This window comes from Mustela nivalis (assembly GCF_964662115.1).
Source record: "Mustela nivalis genome assembly, chromosome: 13".
Taxonomy (NCBI): domain Eukaryota; kingdom Metazoa; phylum Chordata; class Mammalia; order Carnivora; family Mustelidae; genus Mustela; species Mustela nivalis.
The window spans coordinates 61,376,962-61,404,881 of record NC_139032.1 but is presented as its reverse complement, the minus strand read 5'-3'; the positions used below and the strand labels follow the sequence as shown (position 1 = coordinate 61,404,881).

General features: G+C 40.7%; 1 protein-coding gene across 6 annotated transcripts in view; it reads left to right on the top strand.

The window, feature by feature from the left end:
- Positions 1 to 24,944, top strand: part of HEMGN (hemogen) — a 36,064-nt gene extending 11,120 nt beyond the window's left edge. Inside the window, exons 1-7 of one of the 6 annotated variants that reach the window (XM_082694940.1) lie at positions 2,746 to 2,875; positions 4,613 to 4,692; positions 6,041 to 6,164; positions 12,460 to 12,585; positions 14,309 to 14,402; positions 19,255 to 20,606; positions 24,196 to 24,944. In XM_082694940.1, coding sequence (XP_082551066.1) covers positions 12,507 to 12,585; positions 14,309 to 14,402; positions 19,255 to 20,606; positions 24,196 to 24,302 — 1,632 coding nt within the window. In that variant the 5' untranslated portion in view covers positions 2,746 to 2,875; positions 4,613 to 4,692; positions 6,041 to 6,164; positions 12,460 to 12,506 and the 3' untranslated portion in view covers positions 24,303 to 24,944. Of the gene's footprint in view, positions 1 to 2,745; positions 2,876 to 4,612; positions 4,693 to 6,040; positions 6,165 to 12,368; positions 12,586 to 14,308; positions 14,408 to 19,254; positions 20,607 to 24,195 lie in introns of those variants that run through there. The other 5 variants (XM_082694941.1, XM_082694943.1, XM_082694939.1 and 2 more) reach the window with 5 other exon arrangements.
- Positions 24,945 to 27,920: the final 2,976 nt, after the last annotated feature.

Here is a 27,920-nt window from a genome sequence, read left to right as displayed (position 1 = left end):
TAGAAAGCAGAACTGTCATCATGTATTATTGAGATCTTAATTTAGTTCCCATTAAAGGGGAATTAAACTGACTGGATTAGTGCAGTTCCACTCTATTCTTTCCTCTCAGAGAGATGACTAAATCCATTTCGGTGTCATATTTGGTAGTGGGATATGGGAATGGAGGTTTCCATAAGTCAGAGTAGGTGTGTGGTTTTCTAGAAAGTAACGTCTGCCTTCATGGGATGGACCAATGAAGTTATTTATGTTCTGTCTGACAAGGTTCTCCCCAGTCTCCCTGTATGAGAAAGAAGTATTATACACCCATCTGGACTGGGTAAAAACATCAGCTAATAGCAGTTCTGTGCAAATAGATACCCTATTTATCTTCTGATCCAAGGGCCCAGGCTCTACCCGCTGTACCACATGCTGTTCAGGGTGGTAGTGGTTCCTTTGAGTTAATGTTTCCTGAGAGGTGAAGTGCAATGTCCAACTTTAATGATAAAGGCTATATCAATAGTAACACATGACCTCCTATTTCAGATAGAAGAATTATGGGCCATTCTGGGTGCTGCTGGTGGTCTTAGAGGATGGCTCTTCTGTCTGGGTTTGTTTTAGTGTCTCTTGATTACCAAGAACGTTGTGCCACTTACTTTAAGAATAAAAAGTGCTTCTTGCTGATGGGGGAGGTTGGAAGGTTCACTACAAAGGCTGGGCCAGGACTGCCACCATCTTCTATCCCCATGGAGTGTCAGACATTGTTACGTGACTCCCACACGGGTGTCTCTCATGGCTGACCAAGGCTGGTTTCCTTAAAATGAGGAGAGAGTACTAACAAGAAAGGGTGACAAGACAACACATATAGAAGCACAAAGGAAGTCTTCATCCTCGAGTTGAACTTGCCCAGGATATGTGCTGATAAAATCAGATTGGAGCATATAACTGAACTCCATCTGTTAAAGGCGCTCACAGCCACTTAAGAGAACGCCAGGCAAGAAAGACCCTGGCAAGACATTTTCTGCCTGCCAGAGTAATTCCTGCTCTTCCTTTCCCAACCTGGCTAAAAATACAACCAACATGTCACTACACACACACACACACACACACACACACACACACACACACACACACACGGGGATGGGGGGCACACACAAAACAAAAAAGCCTACCATTTGTTGAGCAGATTGTGACAGAATATCAATTAGCTAAGTGTTTGGTATGCAAACGTCCCCAGTGCTAACTCACCGTAGGAGGGCTTGCAGGGAGGAGGAACAGAGAGTGTCAGTAAATGAGGGAGGAAGGCTGGCTGCCTCCAAAAGAAAGTGCTGGAGCCAAAGCTCTGACTTCATTGGCAGGTGAGAATGGTGCAATTGCCGTAGATGTCCACCTAGTGGCAGCAGTTCTAGCCAGAGCCCCTTTACCCCAATTGGTTCAGGCGATGACTATTTACTGAAAACACACCTGCGCAGGACCCTCTGAGTTGGGGTGGGCAGCAGGTGCATGGTGTGCAGAACCATTCAGAAGGCTGCAGTTCGTCACAGGGGTCCCTTTTGGGGCAGGGACAGATCTAGGTTAATTTAACTATAAATTCCAAGTCGGGGGATAGAATCTGCTGGAAGCAGGGATTTGAAACTTCATAAATGGAACAAAAGCATCATGTTAGTTTCTTTCTTTCTTTCTTTCTTTTTTTTTTTTTTTTAAGATTTTATTTATTTATTTGGCAGAGAGAGAGATCACAAGTAGGCAGAGAGGCAGGCAGAGAGAGAGAGAGGGAAGCAGGCTCCCCGCTGAGCAGAGCGCCCAACGTGAGGCTCGACCCAGGACCCTGAAATCATGACTGAACCCAAGGCAGAGGCTTAACCCACTGAGCCACCCATGCGCCCCATTATGTTAGTTTCTAGAGTATGTTCATTGCCAGAATTGCTAAAACTCCACGGGATGAAGAAATAGCAAAAATAGGAGAGGCTAGTGTTCAACTAGAGATGTTAATGAGAGTTGCTGATTGAATAATAGTGAGTCAGTAGCAGGCCAGGAGTGAGGTGAGTCTTTTGCTCTGTTTCTTCTGAGTTATAAATCAGCCACCGCAAAGGGCAGTTTGGTTTACAGATGGATTTGGACATGATCTAGAACTTCTGTAAAATGAGAAGGTTCATTGATTAATTACATAGGCCAGCATTTCCCAGATGTGGTATGCATTCCACTTGGGGAAGTGCAGATAATTAGATGAAATGTTTTTTATTTTCATAGCTTGGTATCTACTTTAATGTGCCTTGGATGAAATAGAATTTATTACAGCACAAACCTGTGACTGGTTTTCTGCATACAATGGTGATATAAAATTTCCATTTGAAACAATTCAGGTTTTGATCTCAGGGTGGTGAGTTTAAGGCCCACCTTGGGCTCCACATGGGGCCTGGAGCCTACTTTAAAAAAAAAAAATGTTTGAAATGCTTTCATTAAAAATGGGTTTATCTGAAGAAAAAATATTAAGCAAATAATAATATAGAAGATGTTATTACAAGAATCTGGCAAAAGTCACAAGTAGGGAATGTAAACAATTGGAAAGTTTGGGAAATACATATTAAACAAGGGAATGAAATAGATTGACCTGTAGACAGGAGAGTTCAGAACACCAGACAAGTAAAAGGAAAATGGTAGAACTCTTAAAGGATCCAGGTTCCAGTTCTAACTGCCACTATGCCTGTGTGACACTGGCCTCCCTCTGGATCTCCACTTTCTTACCTTGAAAATAACTCTAACGCCTTGCTCAGCTTTACTATTTAGTGGTTCTATTAGATTATGAGCAATCATAATAACAGCCAGCGTATTAAGGTCATCTGTGAGCTGAATGTTTTCCATAATTTTTCATTTTAAATTTTCGTAATAGTCACGAGAGGTGGGTGTTATGATACCTATTCCATATACAAGGGGATCAAGGGTGGGAGGTTTTAAGGAACTTTCCCTAGGTTGTACACAACCTGATGTGAATAACCTTAGATCAGACTCCAGAGCCTGTGTTTTCTGCTCTTAGCCTTGCTGTGTTGCAATAGTTAGTTCCCATTCACCCTTCAAAACTAAGCTCAAGATCATCTATTCCAAGAAGTCCTTCTCTTTCCACCTTGGCTAGTGTCCCTCATCCATGTTTTCTTACTATTCTATGTATGCTGTTTTTTGTTAATTTGCCTTTGTATCTCCAACACCCTGCATTGTTTTGGGCAGAATAAAGAGTCAACAAAGTATAAGGGAGAGGGAAAAAGAGAAACCAGGAGAGGGAGGGGATTGGAAAAGAAAATATATTGCTATCTTATTTTATTCAATATGAAAGAAGTAGACTTGAGAGGTAAGAGAACAAGGTAATTAAACCTATGGTCTTCTAGATCCAGCTGGGACACCTGGGTGGCTCAATTGGTTAAGTGTCTGCTTTCAGCTCGGGTCATGGTCTCAGGGTCCTGGGATCGAGTCCCACATCGGGCTCCCTGCTCAGCAGGGAGTCTGCTTCTCCCTCTCCCTCTGCCTTTTCCCCTGCTTGTGCGCTCACTCTCTCTTTAAAAAAAATCTTAAAAAAAAAAAAATCTCTAGATCCAAACCACCCAGCTGGGCCACTTACTAGGTGGGTGATTTACGGCGCAAGGTCATGCCTCTTCTTCAGTTTCTTCATCTGTAAAGCAAGGATATCAATACTTACTTACCTTAAAGGAAGTTGCAGAGACCAAATGAATTCTATATAAAGTGCTTAGAATAGTGCCTGGTATATGGTAAGCAGGTGCTCAATAAACATTGGTTATTATTATTATTTTTGTGTGTGAAATTACTAAAAGGGGGAAAACTCACTAGTATAAAGTGGAAAAAAAAAAAACCATGACACTATTACATACATATAAAACCTCTTCATTTTCCCAAATCTGCTTGTTGACCAATGCAGATTCATTCCATGGCAGTTACAAATAAGAATTATAGCCGTGGTGCACAGTGTAATATCCGTATCTTTCCACTTCTATGACAATAGAATTAGTACTCCATATCTACTCTCAGAGCATTTGGAAATATCAATATTAAAATGACCACACTGTGTTATATTCGAATTCAGATTTGCTTGTTATCTCTCACCCTCAATCAGACTGAGTTTCTTGGGGGAAAAGGACTCTTATTTGATTCTTCTCCATGTCACCAATTCTCCGTGAAGAGCCTGGCAGTAAATGTTTGTTACGTGTTTGCCAAATGAATATTGTAGAAAAGATGTATACATGTGAACAATAAAATTAAAACTATTATGTGGTATTTACTATACAAGAAGCTCACCTTAAGTGTGATTACAGTTTGGAAAGAGAGATCACTTCTATGTACGAAGAGTTAGTAGAACAGAATGGTCAATCTGAACTTAAAGACAGACTGCCTTGGTTTTAAGCCCTAAATCTAGCACTAATGCGCTTAGATGATCTTGGGATATAACCTAATCTCTTTAAACCAGTAATGTCCTTATCAGTGAAACAGAGATAATATTAGCTGAATGAGATAATGTATATAAAACATTAGGTACCTATTATGTGTTTGTAAAGTGGCTAACATCTCCTCCTCCTCCTCCTCCTCCTCCTCCTCCTCCTCCTCCTCGCCATCATCATCACCATCATCAAAGGCTTTGTGATGGAGGCGCTCACTACCTGGAAGGGCAGACACAAGGAAAGAACACTGAACAGCCAGGAGGTGTGAATAAAGGTACTGTGGGTGTTAGAAAGAGCCAAGGGCAAACAGAGAGGACCAATGGCACTGTTTACTTAGAATATTGGGTATTTTGGGGAAAGGAATGGGAAAGAAGATCAGGAAGTTGGCTGTAAGGGCCAGGATGAGAAATTAAGTCTTTATCCTGAAAGTGTTACTGATACTTGACAGTATTGTATACAAGGTAGTAACCAGTTCAGAGTGAGCCATAAGGGGAATGTTCTGGCTGTTTCTGCAGGACAGTCTGGGGATAGTGAGGGAAAATGGAAACAGATAATCCACCTAGGAAGCTTTTCCAGTACTTGAGTGAGAAGGTGAGGTCCCTCTCTGGGATGGTGGCATGGGGAAGGATAAGTGGGAATGAACATGTGGGACACTGGGAAGAAGAAACTGATGGAACCGTGTCCCCCAGATGTGAGAAGGAGTGAGGAGACAGAGGGGAAGACAGTGGTGAAGATTTACAACTAGATGACCAGGAGCATGGTGCTATTGTTCTGACAGAAAGAAACCAAAGAGGAAAGTGGCCTGAGGGGGCAGATAGAATTGGTTTTTGTTATGCTAAGTTGGAGGTGCAGTGGGATATTCTGTAATGAATGACATACAAGAGACACTTGAAAACTTGAACTTAGAACTCAGACTGATATTTATTTAGAAGATATATGCACAGAGGTAATAACAGAAGGTCTACAGTTGGATCAACCACCTAAGAAGGGTGGAAGTATACAGAGAAAAGATCAGGGAGTCATCCTTGGGAAATACCTCCCACATTGCGGGGGAGTGAAAGAGAAGCCGTGCGGAAGGATGAGGAAGTGGAAGAGAGGTGAAAAATAGATCCTCACAGATGCCAAGAGCCAGAGCAGGTTTCAAGGAGGGTGGAAGTGCTGGGAGGGGTCGTGAGCAAGTCTCTCCCTCTCAGAGGTAGAACTGCGGAGGGGCCACGGGACTTGGCCGCTAGGCATCACTGATGAGAGAACGAAATGTGGAAAGAAAAACTAGACTGCAGGTGTGAAGGAAGGAAGAAGGGGTGTGGGGAAAAGAAGGTCAACTGAGTATGGTAGGAGTTCAAGAAGTTGGGGAAAGAAAGATGTGATGGCGGCTCAAGGTGGGAGCAGAATTGTTCTTCCCCAGACAAATGACCACTCATGGTTCATCAGGAGGTGCTTATTTGTCTATACAGTAAGAAGTAGAAATAAACATTGGTGGAGGAGGCCAAAGGACGACCTTTGCCACAAACTAGGTTGAAAGGCAGGTTGCCGCCGTTCTAGAACCGTAGACCATGTTATCACTAGGAGTCCTGAAGCATCTGGTTAAGCAGAGACAGAACTCATTTATCATGTATCCACAGACCATGAGAGAGGGAAACCAGAAACTCTCCCTCTCCACTTAGGAAAACAAAGTTTGATCCACTCTTTGAAAAGAATTTGAAAGCTTTGGAAAAGTATCTTAGCAAGGAAGGAACACTAAGAAAAGTAAGTGTATGATATCTTCCCTTTCTTGACTTGTGTACGCAAATGCACTCTAGGAGAATGCCTAGGTGCGTCATGAGACCACTCCAACAATACCACGAACACCCCCCATGTTTAGGACACTCCTATCCGCACAGTGCTTTTCATTCTACAAAAAGCTCTCAAGATTGGTTTTGTCCACCACAGAATCCAGGTGAAGTTTTACTTTTCCTGTTTTACAAGGGAAAAAGTCAAGGATTAGCAAGAACGCTGCAGTTTCCCCCCAAATTACACCACCGGGTACTGCTACATACCCTACCTCTTTTTCCTGAACATTCTCAAATATCACGCCCATGGTCCTCACAGTATGATGCTCCGGATACAGCATGACAAACCACAGTGTAGCAGGACTCTGATCTCCCCTGGTTTGGGGGCTCTATAATTATCAGTATAGCCTGAAAACACATAACCACATTAGCTTTGGTGCACTTGTACCAGATCATGTGTGTTTTTTTTTTTTTTAAAGACACATTTATTCAGCGTCAGGATCAGACTATTACATTTAGCAATCAACAGCATGGGAGCAAAAAAAAATCTACATTAAAACCCTTTGTTGGAATGCTTTACACTTTCCACAGAACAGAAACTGAAATAACCTGTTATACAAATAGTCTTGAATGCAGTCCTAGAGGTTGTTTTTTTTTTTTTAAGATTTTATTTATTTATTTGAGAGAGAGAGGTCACAAGTAGGCAGAGAGGCAGGCAGAGAGAGAGAGAGGGAAGCAGGCTCCCCGCTGAGCAGAGAGCCCGATGTGGGCCTCGATCCCAGACCCTCGATCCCAGACCTGAGCTGAAGGCAGAGACTTAACCCACTGAGCCACCCAGGCGCCCACAGTCCTAGAGGTTTTTGCCCATACACATGGGTATTGTCTAAAACATGTCTTCTTTGTAGCAGATAGGCTTTGCCACCACTGTGCTTGGCTGCGTTCACAAATTTGTTGTAACCTGTAGCTTCCCTGTCACTTCTCTGGCTCTCCGGTCCTGCTAAGCTTTGTTTCCTGGCAGTAATTAAAACCTTCTGCCACTGCTGTAGCTATACTGCTCCTGCTGGAACCATCATAGCCACCATGTTTTCGTGGTTTGGCAAAGGACTGACCTGCACCACCAGAGGGGCCAGAGCTTCTGCCTCCAAAATTTCCTCCTTTCATGGGTCCAAAATTTGAGGATTGATTGTTCTAATTGCCAAAATCATTATAGCTTCCGCTACCTCCAAAGTTGCACTGCTATAGCCATCCCCACTGGCACCATATCCACCACCATCTTGACTGCCACCAGAGCCACCTCGACCACTGAAGTTCCCTCCACGACCAAAGTTGTCATTCCCACCAAAACCACCTCCACGACCACCACCAAAGTTTCCAGAACCACTTCGACCTCTTTGGCGAGATGAAGCACACTAGCCATTTCTTGCTGAGATAGGGCTTTCCTTACTTTACAGTTGTGGCCATTCACAGTATGGGATTTTTGAATGACAGTCTTATCTACAGTTATGGCCGTCAAAGGTTACAAAAGCTAAACCCCTCTTTTTGCCACTGCCTTGGTCAGTCATGATCTCAATCACTTCAATTTTTCTGTACCTTTCAAAATAATCTCTTAGATGATGTGCTTCAGTGTCTTCTTTAATGTCACCAACAGAAGTCTTTTTCACAGTTAAGTGAGCACCAGGTCTTTGAGAATCTTCTCTTGAGACAGCCCTCTTTGGTTCCACAACTCTTCCATCCATCTTGTGTGGCCTTGTGTTCATGGCGGCCCCCACCTCCTCCACAGGTGCGTATGTGACAAACCCAAAGCCTCTCGAGCACTTGGTGTTTGGATCTTTCATTACCACACAGTCTTTAAGTGCTCCCCATTGTTCAAAATGGCTCCTCAGACTCTCATTGGTTGTTTCAAAGCCCAGACCTCTGATGAAGAGCTTCCACAGCTCTTCAGGCCCCTTGGGAGACTCTGACTTAGACCTGATGGCGGTGGGAGTGGAACTTTAACGATGTGTACTCGGCGGCATCCATAAGCAGACAAGCTCAGACCATGTTTTTGATGGGATAGTACCTCATGTGCCCTTCTCCCTTCTCACCCCCATCATAAGAGCCCTGGGGCAGAAGTTCTTAGCCATGTTTCCTTCCTCCCCACACCTGCACGGTTCAATCAGCCTTCTGAAAAGCATGAACAGGACGTCAATATTTAAACTTGCTCCAGATGGGTCAGGAGGTGGAAAAGCCATTCTCTCCCTCAATAACTGGTTTGGTCTTGTAGGAAGAAGACCAGGCTCAGAGGCTGAAGGCCCAAGTTCTAGATTTACTCTAGCTCTGTGACCTGAAATCACTCAATACTTAGCACCAGTATAAAAATGACCATACACTGGTCTGAAAAATCTGAAAAAATGACCATAATTATTTTATGTCTACTGCAAGGATCCCGTGAAACACTTGTGAAAGTAGGAAAGGCCCTGTGCTGGGTTTAATTTTCTGCTGTGGTTGGCTTGAAATTCTTTTTTTTTTTTTTTAAGATTTTATTTTTATTTTTTGAGAGAGAGAGAGAAAGAGTGTGTGTGTGTGTGTGTGTGTGTGTGTGTGTGTGTGTGTGTGTGTGTGCATAAGCAGGGGGAGGGGCAAAGGGACAAGCAGACTCCCCACTGAGCCTGGAGCCTGACATGGGGCTTGATCCCAGGACCCTCAGATCATGATCTGAGCCAAAGTCAGATACTTAACTGACTGAGCCACCCTGGAGCCCCTTGACGGGAAATTCTTAATTTTTGTAGGAGGAGCAATGCCTCTTCGTTGTGCACTAGGAAGTGCAAATCATGTAACTTTGTCCTGTCTATAGGGCCCCTCTGGGCTGCAGTCTATAATGAATTGAATTGTTAGGAAATAGACAACCCTCAATCTTTCTTCTACTCTACCTATTAGCTAAATTTGACACAATTGATCACACCCCCTCCTCCTCTTTCTTTAAAAAAATTTTTTTAAAAGATTTTTTAAAAAATGTATTTGATAGAGAGAGAGAACACAAGTAGGCAGAGAGGCAGGCAGAGAGAGGTGGGGGGGAAGCAGGCTCCCCGCTGAGCAGAGAGCCTGACATGGGGCTTGATCCTAGGACCCTGAGAACACCCTAGAACCCTGAGAACATGACCCGAGCCGAAGACAGCGGCTTAACCCACTGAGCCACCCAGGCGCCCCCACTCCCTCCTCCTCGAAACATCTTTTTCAAGTGACTTCTGGGACACTATACTTTTCTGGTTTTCCTCTGTTTCGGTGGCTGTTCCTTTGCTGTCCCAGACAAGTTCCTGCTCTGGCCTGCTTATCACATCAAAGACAGCTTGCCTGACTTCCAATCTAATTTACTCCAAGGTCCCTTCACTGGCCCCCTCCACCCAGTACTGGCCCTACTACTGTTAACTTGAGACCCCACCCTTTTATGGTCCCTCCGCAGTCTGCTTCTAGATACAGGAACATGAGGCAGGAGTGGAATTAACTTAGGAAGGCTGCAGCAGACCAAAGAATCTATTATTTCCTTACAATAAGGATGTGTATGACTTTCTTGAGCATACGGTGCCCAGAATTCAGGGACTACATCCATCGGTCTTTGCATCCTGACAGTCTTGGTCAACTTTTGGCACACAGTACGTGGCATTCCCTAAGGTTTACCAAATCACTGAACTGAACATAATAAGCCCTGAGTAAAGATCATTCTCATTAAGAAGTACTTCTGCATCTTCTGTAAGGTACCCCAGAGATATCTGATAAGGTTATTTAACTGAGCTATCATAAGAAACAACTAGTAAGAATTAAAGCATTTCAAATAAAGGGATCAATATTTAAGATGCCAGTTTTAAATGATAAACTTTATCATTTACTTTATACTACTTTAAAATTTTATTTTTAAATTTTTTATTTCTTTATAAAATTTTAATATAAATATAAAATAAGTATAAAATATTTATTAAAATATTTTAATTTTATTTAAATAGATATAAATTTATTTTAATTAATTAATTTTTTAAAAGATTTTATTTATTTGACAGAGAGAGAGATCACAAGTAGGCAGAGAGGCAGGCAGAGAGAGAGGGGGAAGGAAGAAGGCTCCCTGCGGAGCAGAGAGCTCGATGTGGGGCTCAATCCCAGGACCCTGGGATCATGACCCAAGACAAAGGCAGAGGCTTTAACCCACTGAGCTACCCAGGCGCTCCAAAATTTTTTATTTTTTTATTATGTTCAGTTAACCAACATATTACTTTAAAATTTTTAAAGTTACTCCAATTTTATTTGATTTCTTTAAGCCCTATATCTGAAAATCCAAAAATGATCAAGAAGCAAATTGCAAATTACACCTTCCATTCCTTCCAGGACTCCTTTGTAGAGACAGTCTCTGAGGTTATGAGTTTTTAGATGTTTTCTGAAGAGAAAGACTGGAAAATTTAGGAATGTAAAGCTAAAGCATTAGGATCTGATGACTGAAAACCACATTAATTCTGGGTGCTGGGTATATATGGGTGTTATGTGATTCTCAATATTTTCCAGTGTGTTTGAAAAACTTGCTTCTCTCATCTGTTCATACATTTTCATACCCAGACAAGATCAAGCCTGAAAAAGATAAGCTGTTTTATAATCAGTAAGAGGTGCTATTGGCAATAAGTAAGAAAATTTGGGGCAGGTAAATCATTCCTTCCTTGGCTCTTAGTTTATCCATATATAAAATGGGGAAGGGAACTAGATGGTTTTGCGGGCCCTTCTACTTCCAATGCCATAAGAGTTTAGAAAAGCACGGGGCACCTCTTCACATTTTAAAAGTTTTCTGTTTATAAAGGATTCTTTCCAGATTTCCTGCATTTCTTTAGTGCATTTAAAACTATGTCTTGGGAGGTACCTGGGTGGTTCAGTCAGTTAAGTGTCTGACTTCGGCTCAGGTCATGATCTTGGGGCCCTGGGATTGAGTCCTGTATCTGGCTCCCTGCTCAGCAGGGAGTCTGCTTCTCCCTCTGACTCTCCACTTGTACTCTCTCTCTCTCTCTCTCTCTCTCTCAAATAAATAAATAAATAAGTCGTTGAAAAACAACACCAACAATGACTTGGTTTACCAAAATCTGGTTAGTATATTTTTAATATTAATAAAAGCAGCTAATACTTGTTAGCAAGTTCAATATGCTGGGCACATAGAAAATGTCTTATACAGAGTATTTGATTTAATCTTCCCAATAACACCATGAGATAGGTACCGATATTGTCCCCGTGTGTAGCTAGGTCTGTTGGCCCCCAGACTATTTAACTGGACTGAGCATCACTGGCGTTCAAACTCGCTTCAGTGCAATCTGTGACTCTCAAATACTGTTAATCCTGCATTTCTCAGACGGGCTGCTCACATCCAGGTGTGTTCCGTCGTCCTTCCCTACTTGAACAGCCTCCTTGCCTTCTCAAATGGGGTAACCGACCGGGGATGGAGTAATTCCTCTGGTTCCAACTTAATTTCTGTGGCATCACATGGTCATATTTTCATTAAGAAATTCTTTTTGACATTTCCTGGACAAGTAACAGTGGATTTCACTAGTTACCTTGAGTCACTGCAGAATGATCAGGTGAACAGAAAAGAGTTCAGATTTGCTTCAGTTTCCTAATTTTATTCTTTGGCGCTATCATCTAAATTTCACAGCATCTACAGCAAGACTTTACATTATTTTTTTTTAATTTTTTCAATTTATTTCTAAGACTTTACATTATTTTGCAAAGGATTAAGGTAGAAAGAATGCCATTTGCAGGAAGAGCTTGTAAGTCTAATTTCACCCCTTCATAGTGTTCACATTCTTATCTTCAGTTTTTTACAAGAACTGTGCGGGGTGGGCAAGTCAGGAAGTATTTACCCACCTTGCATAGAGTCGCAGAAAGGAGGGGTGACTTATTCTAGGACATGGACTGGTTAGGTCCTAGACCTAGGGTTCTTTCTACACTATGTTACTTCCATAGTGTATAAAGGTCCTTCCAAAAAGGACCATCAGACTCAGGCACTTTTCAGGCAACAGAAATAAATGGTTGCGCCATGCCAGGCTGTGGCCATGTAGTTCCCTCTCTAACCAGTAACTACGCTACAGGATGAGGACAGTAGGAACCATGTCCCCTACTCACTCATACCTGTGCAGTGTGATAAAGAAAGTAGAAGTGCCCAACAGCTGTGGTCCCACCAGATAAAACTTTTAGGCGGGAAGTTAAGTGAAAAGTAAACTTGTGTGCCTGCGTCTGTCTAACTGTTAGGTGCTTTTGATATTTTTAAAAAGGTTGCTTGTGGAAGTTAGACCAAATAGCAGGAAGGTATTACAGCAAAATGGATTTGGGAAAGGACCAATCTCGCTTAAAACGCCGTCAGACACCTAATCCTCGTCAAGAAGAGAACCATGTTCCAGGTAATGAGAGAGATCTTCAGAGGTCTCTAGTGGCCACTCAGATGACTTGGTGACTGTTGGGAAGAACTGGGGCTGTGATTATTTTCCTAAATTTTATGGATCTGTCCCCCAAAAAGGACATGATTATGTTCATATAACGTTAGATGGGAAGTATTGGGGTTATATACCTTCTGAGGTGACTTACAGTGTGTTGATTCTAATAAGTCAGAGAAACATAAGGAGATAACAAGTAAGTTATTAATAATATATTCAAGTGAAAGATAATGAAAATACCCAATACTGGATGGCTGAGGTAAGACAAGTACATGCTTATACTTCTATGGTAGTGTAAATTTGCTATGATTTTTGGGAAAGAGATCTGGTCTACCTAATGGCCGATCTGTAATAGAGCTAATTCTTTTGACTCACTAATCTTAGTCTTGAGTCTGTTCTAAAGTGACATGTCTCAAAACATTTTGCAGAACCCTAGGCCTTGAGATAGTTTAAAAAAAATTTTTTTTTGTGCCATGGATCTCTTCCACATTCTGATAAACCTATAGACCCCTTTATAAAGTAAATATTTTAAATACATAAAATTGATAGGATTCCAGAGGGAACAATTATAAGATCCAATAATCAAAATTTTAAAATTGTGATATAGTAATATATATGCTTATTTGTAAATGTATTAAATAACAAGATCATATTAAGGTGAGTCTAAAACCACTGTATCAGATTGAATATATCATCTCAAATAAATTGTATTTTTAGGTATCTGTAACAACTGTATTGTGATAGGAAAAAACTGTGATTTCTTTTGGTGACAAAGTCAGTTACTGAACAAAAATTGCTGTGGTTTGTCACCTACATTCATAATTGAAGGAGATTTACTTAAACATTGATAAAAATGAAGGTATATTATTCCCCCATCAAAGTTCACTAAGAATTTCTATCCTAAGAACAAAAGGTGCTGTGGTCCAAGGGGCATGATCTGTCTCTTTGGAATCTCAGTGGAAGTTTATAATCACTTTACAGTTCTAAGAAGACCCACTAACTTTTCACAACTTAGATGGCAACAGAACCCTTTTTTGATAACTTTCCAAAGAACTTGGAGAAACATCATCCTAAGGAAAAAATTCAAAAGGAAAGAAGCTGTATGCATGAATGTTCTTATTATAATTTGATCTACAATGGAAAAAAATTTGCCATAAAATTCCCATAAAATTGGCAACAACCAATGCTAGTAGAATGACTGAACAAACAGAAATACATCAACTTGATTGAAGTTACAATTATGAGGACTATCTCATAGAAAATATATCTGACATAATGTTAGGTTAATAATGATAAAATTATAGTATGCAATCATTACAGATTTATGTAATATAAGGACTAGATGGGTATGAGAAATAAAATGAAAACAGGTTCTAACATTAAGGATAGCAGAACATGGTTGATTTTTTTTAATGTTTCTACAATATGTAAAATTATTTTGAAGAAATTAATGGGTTAATAGCACACTTATGTACTGACTCTTTCGTTTAAAAAGTGTTTACTGAATATTTGCTCCTAGGCACTCTTTGGAGGTCAGTACAGAGATAAATAAGATATGGTCTTTGTTCTCCAAAAGCTGGGAGCAAAACAGACACCTTGTGTAGAGGTTCTACCACTGTGCCCTAGGACTCTTGCTGATAAATGCCACAATTTATCACTACATCCTCTAACTTCCATTTTGATCCTACAGAAGTCACTGGAACTTGGAATTTGCGAAACAGAGAGCAACTCAGAAAAAGGAAAGCTGAAGCACAAGAGAAGCAAAATTTGCAGTGGCATTTTGGGTACAGTATCATTGCGAGGGAAAAGAACTTATATTTGTCCAGTATATGCTTTGGGTCAAGTAGTGCTGACATGCTTTTACACACTGTATCTTTCCAACAACCCCAGAAATTGGAGGGGGTGGGGGACTATTCTTATTTTACAAAACAAACAAACCCCAAAAACAAAAAAACCCCAAGTCTCCAAAGGTTAAATCTCTTGACTAAAATCGCATAGCTAGTGAAGGGTTGAGAAAAGAATTTTATTCCTGTTCTTCTTAAATTAAAGCCCCAGGCAGCTGAATCATATTATAGAGGGGCCTGGTGTTCTACTACCCTGGTAATACAACCATAGAAGCATCTTTTGGGAGCAGTAGATATCTTGGAGGAGAATGTTGAGCTAGTTTTTCCAAGCTTTCAATTAGTAAAATCCTAATTGAATAAGAGTGCTAACTCTCTATGGAGTAAACCATGGAAACAAGTGATGGAAGAGTGTAGGAGTTCTTAAATCTCCAAGCAAAGTCACCTGCCTCCCTTAGGGAGGGAGTCTGAAACCATGATTATAAACGAGGCAGCTTCTAACTACACTCATTTAAAATAGGACTCTGAAAACAGAGGTACTTGGACATGCTTAGAGATAGAAACGGGGAGCCCAAGGAGCCAGAGTTTGAGTTTAGCCCATCTAAGCCAGAGTATCTCAATCTGGGCACTATTGAGGCTGTGGGCAGGGTAAGTCTTTGTGTGGGAGGCTGTTCTGTGCATTGTAGATGGTTTGTAGCTTCTCTGGCATCTAGAAAGTAGTAGCACTCCTCACCCATGTTGTGACAACCAAAAGTGTTTCCAGACATTGTCAAATGTCTGCTGACATAGGACAGGGGGTGGGGCGTAGGGGGGAAACGAAGGGGCAAAATCGCCCCCAGTTGAAAACCACTGATCTAAACACTTATTATCATCATTCTTATTATTATTAGATTAGCAGTTAGATTTGCATTTCTTCATTGCTGCAAAAATGTTTCTTTTGATGGCAAAGATAAAATAGGTTACATATTTGTAGGCATCATTTAAAAAAAAGTACAATGTAGATGTTTTAGCACTTTTCTGGAGAAAAAGCACCTATCCCCCTGTGGACTGAGTTACCAGCTAGTTTGCTACAAGGCGAGTTTCTACAGCACCAGTCAGCTCACATATGATTGGTAAATAGGAGAATGATGTCAGTATAATGTAGAAGTTGTATTGGTTTGAGATTTTGCCTGGTCAAAAGGGAATACAATTAAAACCTTCGAAAAGGGAAAATCTTCAGCTTGGCTGCTGCAAAAGCAGGGTGCATTCAGGCATCCTTCCCCAGAGGATAGGATTAGCCCTGCACTGCTCCCCACATGTAGCTTGCACAATCTCCTTGCCCAGCCTGCTGGCTCAGAGTACCCCCATCATTTGCATGATCTCAGCAGCTGAAAGCCTGCATTTACACTGTTGCTTTTGAGTATTTTCACTCTGTCTCAGGCAGCCTCCAGCAGGGGTAAGCGGCCTGTCTGGACTACTCAAGTCATCTCCTGGGTACCCATTATTTTCGTTGGTGTTGCACAAGGGGTGCCTCTGTGGCTCAGTCAGTTAAGCCCCCTGACTCTTGATCTGGCTCAGGTCTTGATCTCAGGGTTGAGTGTTCAAGTCCCGTGTTAGACCTACTTAATAAAAACAAACAAAAATTTGCACAGAATTTGAGTTATTTGCCTTAACTCATTCCCCCCCCGCCCCCCGCAAAGCACTGCACTTTGATTTGTAGAAAGGTTTTCCAGGAGTTATGATTTTCCAGGAATTACAGCAGAAACTTTTGTACTCGAGTCCTGTGGCAGGTGACTCAGTTGAAGAATATCCTATTAGCTCCCCTAATTCCATACTTGCCAAGCAAACTTCTGATTGTTACTTGGCTTCTCAAATACTTGGTACAGAGAAAGAATACATTCGTCTGTTAGTCCAAGCATCCTCTGCTAGGTGACTTTGCTTTTCTCACTGTTTCCTTAAAAACTGGTCTTTAGGCTTATCTATCAGTCTCTCTGAGCTGGTTGATGAGTTCTATTCCAGATAAAAAGAGCTCTTCTCCGTGTGCTGATAGAATTGGGTTTCTGGGCTTGCTGGGTTGGGGGCGGTGGGGCAAGGCTGAAAAAGCCACTGACGTAGATGACACCTTGGTAAGTCTCTTGGCAGCTGGCTGGCCATGCTCTTGTGACACATCTCTTTACTGCTGAGGGCTGTTTTTACCATAACACACCACACAGTGAAACCTTGGTGGTTCCAGAAAGAAGCAGCAGAGGGTCATGGTTAAGAGCCCTGGCTGTTACAGCCAGAATGGCTAGATCTGAGGTGTGACTCCCCCACTTCTAGCCATTTGACCTTGGACAAGAAAGTGCCTTGGTTTTGTCATCTGCAAAATGGAGGTAATAATAGTATCTGTCTCATAAGTGGATGATGTGAAAATTATATGAGATAATAGAATAAGTAAATTACTCAAAACCGTGCCTGGCACATAAGAAGGACTGGGCTTCCCGTATTAATATGAGTACTAATTTATACCTGAATAATTCACTCATCCAAGTTATTATATGCAGTTCTTTTTAAAAAAGATTTATTTATTTTTAGAGAGAGAGAGTGTGCATGAGCGGGGGGAGGGGGGAGGGGAAGCAGATTCCCTGCTGAGCAGGGAGCTCAACATGGGGCTCACTCTCAGGACCCTGAGATCATGACCTGAGCCAAAAACCAAGCATTGGATGCTTAGCCAACTGAGCTACCCAGGAACCCCTATTATATGCAATTCTTACAACTACCACATGAAGTTGGACAGATACCATTTACTCCATTTTACCTATGAAGAAACCAAGGAATAGAGAGCTTAAGTGACTTGTCCGTGATCACATAGCTGACCAGTGACGGAGTCTGGATTAAACTTTAGGCCACATAGATGTATTTGTGGCTTTTGAAAAACAACCAGGAAGAATATGGAACATAACTCAGTATCCCTCAGAGTTGTACCTAACAAATTATTTAGGATTTAATATCTAGGATGAAATGTGTTTCCTGAAAAAGTCACATACAGCATCTTTTAAAAATCTGACAATGAGGACTTCAAAAATTATCTTGTGTCCTCTGTCACTTGGAATTAAACTCTATAATGCTGAGGTCTCATCCCATCGTTTTTGCACATCTTCTTCTTTATTACTTTTTTTAAAAAAAGATTTTATTTATTTATTTGACAGAAGAGATCACAAATAGGCAGAGAGGCAGGCAGAGAGAGAGAGAGGGGAAGCAGGCTCCCTGCTGAGCAGAGAGCCCCATGTGGGGCTCAATCCCAGGACCCTGAGATCATGACCTGAGCTGAAGGCAGAGGCTTTAACCCATTGACACCCAGGCACCCCTCTTGTATATTACTTTTAATACTTATTTTTGACTGTCTTATTACATAGATAACTTTTTTTTATTTTTTAAAAAGATTTTATTTGACAGTGAGAGAGAGATCACAAGTAGGCAGAGAGGCAGGCAGAGAGAGAGGGGGAAGCAGACTCCCCACCGAGCAGAGAGCCGGATGCGGGGCTAAATCCCAGGACCCTGAGATCATGACCTGAGCTGAAGGCAGAGGCTTATCCCACTGAGCCACCCAGGTGCCCCACATATATAACTTTCAAAACATTGATTTCAAACTAGTTCTTGTGAGGCCACCTTTAAAAAAATTTTTAACTATGGAAATCACCAAACATAAATAAAGGTAGAATAGGGTACCCATTTAAGTATGCAAGGAATTATGAACACTGCAGAGATATAAAAGCGCTGGTTTTACCTTGTTTGCTAAAAGAAATAAGAATATTTACTCTCAGAATATCTCCCCAGAAAAAATGAAAGTATGAGGCAGTCCATGTCCCTCCCCTAAAAGCATGACCCTCGTCATAAATCCTGAGCAAGGAGAACATTTCAGCCTGTGATCTCTAAGAGAAGGCTCCGCAGAGCAGGTAGCATAGAACAGAATTTCAATAGGTTTAGAAAAATGATGAAATGTTTATTTATAGCACCTTTTCCTCCCCCAACCCCCCAGCCCATCTGCATTAGCCATCTGTATTTGCTTGTAGTGGCAATAACTAACAATTTGTCATTAACTGCAATTTCCATGCATATCCTTTTATCTTTTAGATCCCTCCTCTAGCTATTAATTTGGAGTAGGTATAATATGGCCACTCATGCCTTTCTACTAGACTTCTTTATTTCCAGAAATGTTTTTGCAGCTTTTGGCCCAGCTTACAGTACATCTCATTTGACATGTATCACAGCGATTAACATTCTGTACACAAGACGCTGAATTAGATAAGCAATTATACATATATCTTCTGTCTGCGGGCTGCACAGGCAAGGAGCTGTGCCTAGATTGCAGATCTAGAAACACAGTTGTATCCGTTTGCGCAGGGCATAGTGGGACTAACTCACATAGACTCGACCCAAAGAGACATCTGTGTAAACCAGCATGCCAGTCTATTCCTGTACAACATGAGTAATACACTTACCAGGACCAATCGTTAAGTATAGGGTTTCAAACACACACACACACATACACACACACACACACACACTCTCTCTCTCTCTCCACTCACCAGGAAGATTCTGTGTGAGCCAGGTGTCAGAGACAAAAATTCCCCGAGGGACATTTCTTCTCTTGCCAACTGAGAACATCTAGCACTTCTCCTTCATTTTACAAACAAGAAGGTTGAGGTCTACAGAGATTAATATTTGTTCATGGTCATACAACACAGTAGGATGCGGGAGACCTGGTACTGTTATCACTAAGGATTTCTTCTAATCCTGTAATCCCATTGCTGACACTAATTCTTATCTTCCCCAGAGAGAAAAAATGCAAGCGGCCAAGGACAGGAAAAGGAAACAAAAGAGGAAGAAAGAGACGACAAAGTACAGAACTAAAGGAGGAACCTCAGTCACAATTTAAAAAAGACACAATGGAGAAAGCACTGGTACCTACGGAGAAAGAAACTGAACCACCTAAGAGTATAACTGAAGTGTTGTCTCTGCTAGCCTCTCCCAAAAAAGTTATGCCTGAGACACAATTTTCTGCAGTGGATCAAGAAAACATACATCAGGATCATTCTTCTGAGTTACAAGAAACAGTTGTACAAAACCACCCTTCTGAAACATGCCAAGATGTGGCTGAACCTGAAGCCCTCTCTCCTACAATGTACCAGGAAATGGCCATGATTCAAGGCCATTCTTCCATAATGTGCCCTGATACAGCTGAACCTGAAGACCTCTCTCCTACAACGTGCCAAGAAATGGCCGTGATTCAAGGCCATTCTTCCATAATGTGCCCTGATACAGCTGAACCTGAAGATTTCACTTCTACAATGTGCCAGGAAACCGCCATACTTCAAAACCATCCTTCCAGAATGTGCCCTGATACGGCTGAACCTAAAGCCCTCTCCTCTACAATGTGCCAAGAAACAACTGTAGTCAAAGTCCTTCCTTCTAAAACATCTGAAGACATAGCTGACTTGGAAGCATGCTCCCCTGAAGCATTCTCCAAACCAGATATGCCTAAAGGGTATGCTCTTGAGACATACCAAAAGAGAGGTGAACCTGAGGAATACAATTCTGAACCAGAACAAGGAATGGCTGAGATTGAAAGCTTCTTTCCTAAGACACAAGAAATAGCTGTGCCTAAAGACCTTTCTACAAAGACACACCAAGAAACAGTTGAACCTGAACACTTCTCTCATGAAACATATAAAGAAATTGCTGTGCCTAAAGCATTCTCTCATAACACAACCCAAAAAGTGCCTGCTCTTGAGGAATATCCTCCTGAAATATACCATGAAACACCTGTGCCTGAGGAAGGTTCACCTGAAATATACCAAAAAACACCTGGGCCTGAGGATGGCTCACCTGAAATATACCAAGAAACACCTGCGCCTGAGGAAGGTTCACCTGAAATATACCAAGAAACACCTAGGCCTGAGGAAGGCTCACCTGAAATATGCCAAGAAACACCTGGGCCTGAAGACTATTCACCTGAAATATACCAAGAAACACCTGGGCCTGAAGATCTTTCTACTAAGGCATATAAAAATAAGGATCTGCCCAAAGAATGCTTTCCAGAACCACATCAAGAAACAGGTGGGCCCCAAGGCCAGGATCCTAAAGCACACCAGGAGGATGCTAAGGATGTTTATACTTTTCCTCGAGGTAGGGTGTTTTATCGGGATAAGTCAGTGATACTGCCACTTAGTGGGGTTCCCCATTTATAATTAGAGCACCAACATAGGTATGTCTCCCTTGGAGTGGTGATTTTATAGCCTGCCTTAACAATCGTAGGGTATCTCCCATTATTGCAAAGGATACGATTAATGTCATTAGCTAGTTTCCAGTAAAAAATGTTTTTCATCCAACCAATGTCTGTTTGGCACATTTACAAAGAATTAAAAGAAAATCATTGAAAATATAAGTGTGGGGCGCCTGATGGCTCAGTTGGTTAAGCGACTGCCTTCGGCTCAGGTCATGATCCTGGAGTCCAGGGATCAAGTCCCACATGGGGCTCCCAGCATCGTGGGGAGTCTGCTTCTCCCTCTGACCTTCTCCCTTCTCATGATTTCTCACTCTCACTCTCTCTCAAATAAATAAATAAAATCTCTTAATAATAAAAAAAGAAAATATAATTGTTTATAGTAGGTGTTTGATATACCTGGGAAGCATTAGCCAGTAAAGTGAAATGAACCCAATATAAGATGAATTATGTACAAAATATTTTAAAGAACAGTCAAATCTAAATTAATAGGAAAATTTCAGGAATATAGTATTTCTTGAGAATAAAAATTTCCCAGCAAACTTAAAGCAAGTAAATTCTCAGGGTACAAGGTATGAGGAAATTATAAAGATATAAAATGTGATCCTGTTACTGGGGAGCTCATTTTTGTAGGATTTATCAAGTTTTCTAAAACCCCTTTCTATTTCAATGCCTATTCCTGAAAAGCTTTCTCTTAAGCATAACACTTTTTAAATAATGTGACCGTTCTTCTGTTTCACTTACTCTTCGTACAATACCATAGACAATGTTAGCAAAGGGCTGAGTCTCCCAGACTAGAGTTCTCTCCAGGCGATTGTTTCCTAAAGAAATCCTTCTGGTAGCTTATTTATTCTCTTTCCTAAAAGATGAGTGCAACAAAAGCATGGGGTTAGTTGGAAATACCCTGAAAAAATTGGAGTAAAGAAAAGAAAAAATTAGAGTAAAAAGCAGATAGGGTGAAGCATGGGCCTGTGCTGACAGGAGCCCCTGCTGGAGAAGCAGCTCTCATCCACACAGGGCTCTGTTCTAGAAAGTTCATTCTTGCCAAGGTGAATGTGGGAAATTAATTCGTGATTTCTTTTTTGGGGGTTTTGTCTGGCCAAACAAGTGGAAGTATCTACCTTTTTTACTGAGTAGAAAATGTTCATAATAATGAATTATGAATGTTCATCATGATAAAGGAGGGCAATATGTAAGTGAATGTAGAGTAAGTCCACTCTAACACCATCTCCTATCTTTGATCCTCATCCTGAAGGTCGTTTTCCTTCATTTTAACAAATGAGATAGTAGGGGGGCCTGGGTGGCTCAGTGGGTTAAGGCCTCTGCCTTCGGCTTAGGTCATGATCCCTAGGGTCCTGGGATCAAGTCCTGCATTGGGCTCTCTGCTCATCAGGGAGCCACCTGCTCCTCACCCCCTGCACCCACCTGCCTCTCTGCCTACTTGTGATCTCTCTCTATCAAATAAATAAATAAATAAAATCTTAAAAAAAACAAATGAGATAGTAGAATACATTCTGTAACCTGCGTTTTTTCACATACAATATATATCATGGCCATCTTGATGAAATCTTTTGTAGCAGTTATATGGTATTATATGTACAATAATTTATTCAGCCAATCTCTGAAATGACGAACACTTACATTACTGCCAACTTTTACTATTAAAACAGAGTTCAATGGACATCATTGGAAGTAACATTTATGGGGCACTTTCTATGTGCCAGAAACTATTAAACATTTTGGGTGAATTATTTTATTCAATGTTAAAGCCCTAACAGAAAAACAATATTATCCCCATTTCATAGATTAGAAAACTGAGGCACAGGAAGTTTGTCTGTCCAATTATATTCTTTGGATAAATCTCTAGAAATTGAAATGCTGGGCCAAAAGGTACCCACATTTAATGTTTGGATACATTCTCTCAGACCAGCATCCCAAAATATTGTAGCAATCCACACAAACCAAGAGTTTATATAATGCCTTTCCACTAGGCCCTTGACCATACTGCATATTTTTTTTACATGTATATTTATTTATTTGACAGAGAGAGGGATCACAATTAGGCAGAGAGGCAGGCAGAGAGAGAGGGAAAGCAGGCTCCCCGCTGGGCAGGGAGCCCGACGCGGGCTCGATCCCAGGACCCCGAGATCATGACCCCAGCCAAAGGCAGAGGCCCAACCCACTGAGCCACCCAGGTGCCCCCATACTGCATATTATTACCTTTAAAAAACTTTTCTGGGGCACCTGGGTGCCTCGGTTTGTTGAATGTCTGACTTTTGATTTTGGCTCAGGTCAGGGTCCCGGGATTGAACCCCGTGTCAGTTTCTGCATTCAGCAAGGAGCCTGCTTGAGGATTCTCTCTCTCCCTTTCCCTCTGCCGCTTCCCCTGCTTTTGTCCCCACTTCTCTAAAATAAATAAGTAAATCTTTAATAAAAAACAAACAACCTTTTCCTATGTGTTAGGCTTAAAAAAATAAAACTAAAAAACCCAATTGTTTTAATTTCTACTTTTTAAAATGATGACTACTGCTACTAGGCATTAATATTATCATGAATTTGAATTTCATGACTATAATAAATTTGAATTTTTTTCTTTTGAGAATTGCGTTTGAATTCCTGTTCTATTTTTTTTTTAAGATTTTATTTATTTATCAGAGAGAGAGGGGGAGAGAGCGAGCACAGGCAGACAGAATGGCAGGCAAGCACAGGCAGACAGAATGGCAGGCAGAGGGAGAAGCAGGCTCCCTGCTGAGCAAGGAGCCCGATGTGGGACTTGATCCCAGGACGCTGGGATCATGACCTGAGCCGAAGGCAGCTGCTTAACCAACTGAGCCACCCAGGCGTCCCTCTGTTCTATTTTTTTATAAAGATTTTATTTATTTACTTGACAGAGATCACAAGTAGGCAGAAAACAGGCAGAAATAGGAGGAAGCAGGCTCCCCGCTGAGCAGAGAGCCTGATGCGGGGCTCGATCCCAGCACCCGGAGATCATGACCTGAGCCAAAGGCAGAGGCCTAACCCACTGAGCCACCCAGGCGCCCGTTTCCTGTTCTATTTTAAATTTGATCTTTTGGATTGATTTTAAAGATCCTTATATCTTATTTATTAAGCTTTCACCTACATAAAAGTTATAAATATTTCCCCTGTTGTTTTTGGCTTAACTTTATTTATAGTGGTTTTTGTCATCTACATGATAAAATTTTAATTTTTAGTTATTCAAAACTGTCATGATTTTAATATTAAGTTTTTCAAACCAGTCATTCTTTTCCTTTATGTTTTCTGGCCTCTATTCTGCTTAGAAAGGCCTTTCCAACACTAAGAGTATAAAAAACACTTTATTGTTTCTACAAAACTTATGGTATTTTAATATTTAAAACTTTTATTTATTTGAAATTTGCTTTTGTGCAAGGTGTGAGGCAGAGTTTTTTCCCCCGAGATACTTAATTGTTTCAATACCATTTATTGGACCTATTTCCATATTTTATTTTACAGAAATGAGAGAAAAACCCAAAGCAGAAGAACCAGAGATACCAGCAATTGCAAATGTTCCTCAAGAAATTCATCCAGAAAATGACGTCTTTAGTTATGTTTTGTTTTAACAATGCTCAACTGTCAATAGTTGTCCAACAAAATACACATCTTAATATATTACGTGTGTGATTTTTTCAAAACACTGTAGATCTCTACAATACTCATTAATATTTTTACGTTTTCTTTTTCTCATGTATAGACTCTGAGAGAATGAAGGTATTTTTTTCAGGCCCTGTTATATAGATGATATCCTGCTAGTGTTTGCGTGTGTGTGTGTGCATGTGTGTGTGTGTATATACATATATGCATATTGGGGTGAGGATAGTGGTGGGGGAGAGAGAGAAACGCGAAAGGAATGGCTGAGTAATTGATCACCCATCAAGAATCTTTAATTCTATATTTTATTTATTTTTTCCTTGGTTAATTCTTAAAAGTAGAGAAACTATTGTTTGAACACTTAAAATCTGGGGGAGTAATAGTTTTCTTGTAAACTTTGTTCACTTATCCATGTAACAATAGCATCAACATTTTATTCAGACTTTGGTAGTCTTTTTAAGTTAATTTTAACAATTATTCTGGGACTCCTTTCAAGATATTTTGAGGAGATGAGTGATCAACGCAGTTTCCTGGAGTGTTTGAATTTTGATTTTCTTTTTCCTTTTTAAATATTGTATTTGTGCAAAATGTACATTAAATCTTTATTACATGTTTCACCGTTTGGACAGCATCCTGATAAGCGCCGCGAGGATTAGAACACCTATAACACATAGTCCTTACCCTCCGGGGGTTTAATCTTGTCTCGTGGGGGGAATAAAACAGAACACAAATAACAGTAATGCTAGTGTCGTTTGAAGAGTAGACACAATAGAGGAAACACTCACTTTTTCTTTTTTTGCTGGAGTGACCTGAAAAAAATCACATCTTCGAGGAGTCTTGAAAGGTGGAAAAGATTTGTACTGTAGGCGAGGATTGTGGCCTCACTGTATGTGACACAGAGAAGGATGAATTCAGCATATATTCAAGGGAACTGCATACAAACTACACTTAATGCACGGTCTGTGTGGAACAGCAGGCTAATAGGCTGAAAGTCTCATATCAGAGTGGACAGAATTTTGCACACCTAAGAAGTATGTGTTAGGTAACGTGGAACGAAGTAAGACTTGAACAATGCGGTTTTAGTATTTTAAGACTTTCTATCTTGTAATGGTCAGGGTTAGCTGAAAATTATAAGAGACTGGGGGCATGAATAGGAATTATTTTGTGGGGGAAGATATCTGAACCCCCCCCCCCAGTATTTTGGCGGGGGCACTGTTTGCAGTTTTCCATCTGTTATTACAGAAGACTCAAAGGAAGGGGATTTTTGCAGGTAAGGGTTTAGTTCAGCAAGGATGTGATTATATAAGCTCCCCATATATGTATAGAGGCACTGTGCTAAGTGCTAAGCTAGACAGCTAAGAACAAGACAGAATCTCAGTCTCATAAGCATCACAGTGTAGAAAGAGCTTCTCAACCCTCAGGGTCCATCAGAAACACTGGGGAAGATTTCCAAATCACAGCTGTCAAGACACCTCCCCAAGGATTCTGATTTACCTGTCTAGGATGGGATCCAGGCATAGATACATTAATTGTTAAGTAGTTTTTTTTTTGTTTTAAATATTGTTTGAGAAATAATTTTAGAAATTACAGAAGACTCAGGGTGCCTGGGTAGCTTAGTGGGTTAAGCCTCTGCCTTCGGCTCAGGTCATGATTTCAGGATCCTGGGATCGAGCCCCACATTGGGCTCTCTGCTCAGCAGGGAGCCCGTTTCCCCTGCCCTCTATCTCTGCCTGCCTCTCTGCCTACTTGTGATCTCTGTCTAATGAATAAAATCTTTAAAAGAAAAATTATAGAATACATGATAGTACAGAAGTTCCTGTATACCTCTCACCAGTTTATCCTAATGTTAACAAGCTCTGTAACCATGGTCCATTCATCAAACCTTAAGAAATTAAGGCAGTGATGTTACCGTTATCTGGATTTCATTTGTTTTTCTACTAATGCCCTTTTTTCTGGCTTCAGGATCCAAAATGGGATACAACATTGCATTTAGGGTATTTGAAAAGCTCCCCTGGTGATCCTAAAGTGCAGCTACAGTTAATGGCCACTGATATAGTGGGCAGTCACAATGCTGTTTCCCTTCTGTTTGCACACACTCCCCCATGAACATTACATTTATTTCTCCTCGAGATATGTTCGTTGTATAGGGATTTACTCATACCCCATCATATTACTCCAGTGACATATTGAGGGCAGCATAACTGTATAATAGTCATTTACAACTGGATGACATTTCAGAATTTATGTTTTCATAAACACTTTTTTTATTTGCATATGAGTGTGAAATGGGAGGGGCAATGATTATAGTTCCAGTTTTATAGATGAGGGAAGAGCCTCAAAGATGCTGGGTACTCACCTAAAGTCACATCTAACTTCTTCAGTGCTTTTCACGCTAGGTCTAATCTTAAGAAATTTTATCTCAATCCACCTGCCAGGGTGGGTCAACCTTAGAGGAAAAAGACTAAATGGAAGTTTCATGTTCTAAGAGAGTTGCATTAAAATGAATCATAAGATACTTGCATAGGTACAACTCACAGGGGGCATAACGATGAAAGAGATGGGGAAGTAGATGGAACGAGGACTATAGTACATTAGAAGGAGAGGGAATATTCTCTTTTTACCTCTTAGGATCCTTTCTGCTCGTTCTCTTACCTTGCTCCCTGTATACATACAAACTCTGCTTTCTCACTATTCTCATTCAAACACCAGTGTGCATCTAAACATTTTCCAGTTTTCTTCCTTGGGTTTGAACCTTGAGGTCACAGAATCAAAAGTTTGGTAAACATCTACCTCTACTTTGTGCTATTTTCCTCTTGTGGTAGGTACAATAGTGGTTCTTAAAAAGTCCATGAATCCTATGCTTTTAAATCTAAAATGATGCATGAGAAGTCCCAAAGGTTTAATTGCTTTTCAAAGGGATCCTTCATCCAAATGGAAGGTTAAGAACCATTATAAGAATTGGTGTCTCTCCAAGTGTAGGCTGATGATCACCTGTATTAGAATCATTTAGGCTTTTTTAAAGGCAGATTCCTAGGTCTCACCTCCAAAGAAACAGTTGCCTTATAAACTATAAATAATCAGATATAACTCTAGAAAGGGTAATAAAAAGCCTCAGATCGCATAATAAAGTTGCTATATATTTAAGTTCCTGTTTTCCATAAAAAGAAAATTTACCTTTGAAATTTGAAGTAGCAAGCTACTTCATCAGTGTCTCCAAATCTGCTTTGCATCGCAGTACTTGTCACACTCGGTAATGCATTATTTTTCATGATTACCTTTAGATAATGATATCTAGTGTCAAGAGGGCAATTACCTCTGTCTTCCCCACACTCCTCTGTCAATAAATTAAGCGAGACATCACTTTTAATACCACCATCTAGTGGCAAACACAGCTATTACAGCCCCAGTTTTATAAAGTGTGTATAGCTCAATTGTTTTCCTACTTGTTTCTGCAAGTGCACATATTAATGGCATTTCTCCTGGAAACAGATTAACAATATTCTTTTCCAAATTTTCATGGACATAGGATTCATATATGGAGTTGATAAATTTTAAAGTGCATGTTTTATTTTTATCATTTTCTTAAGATT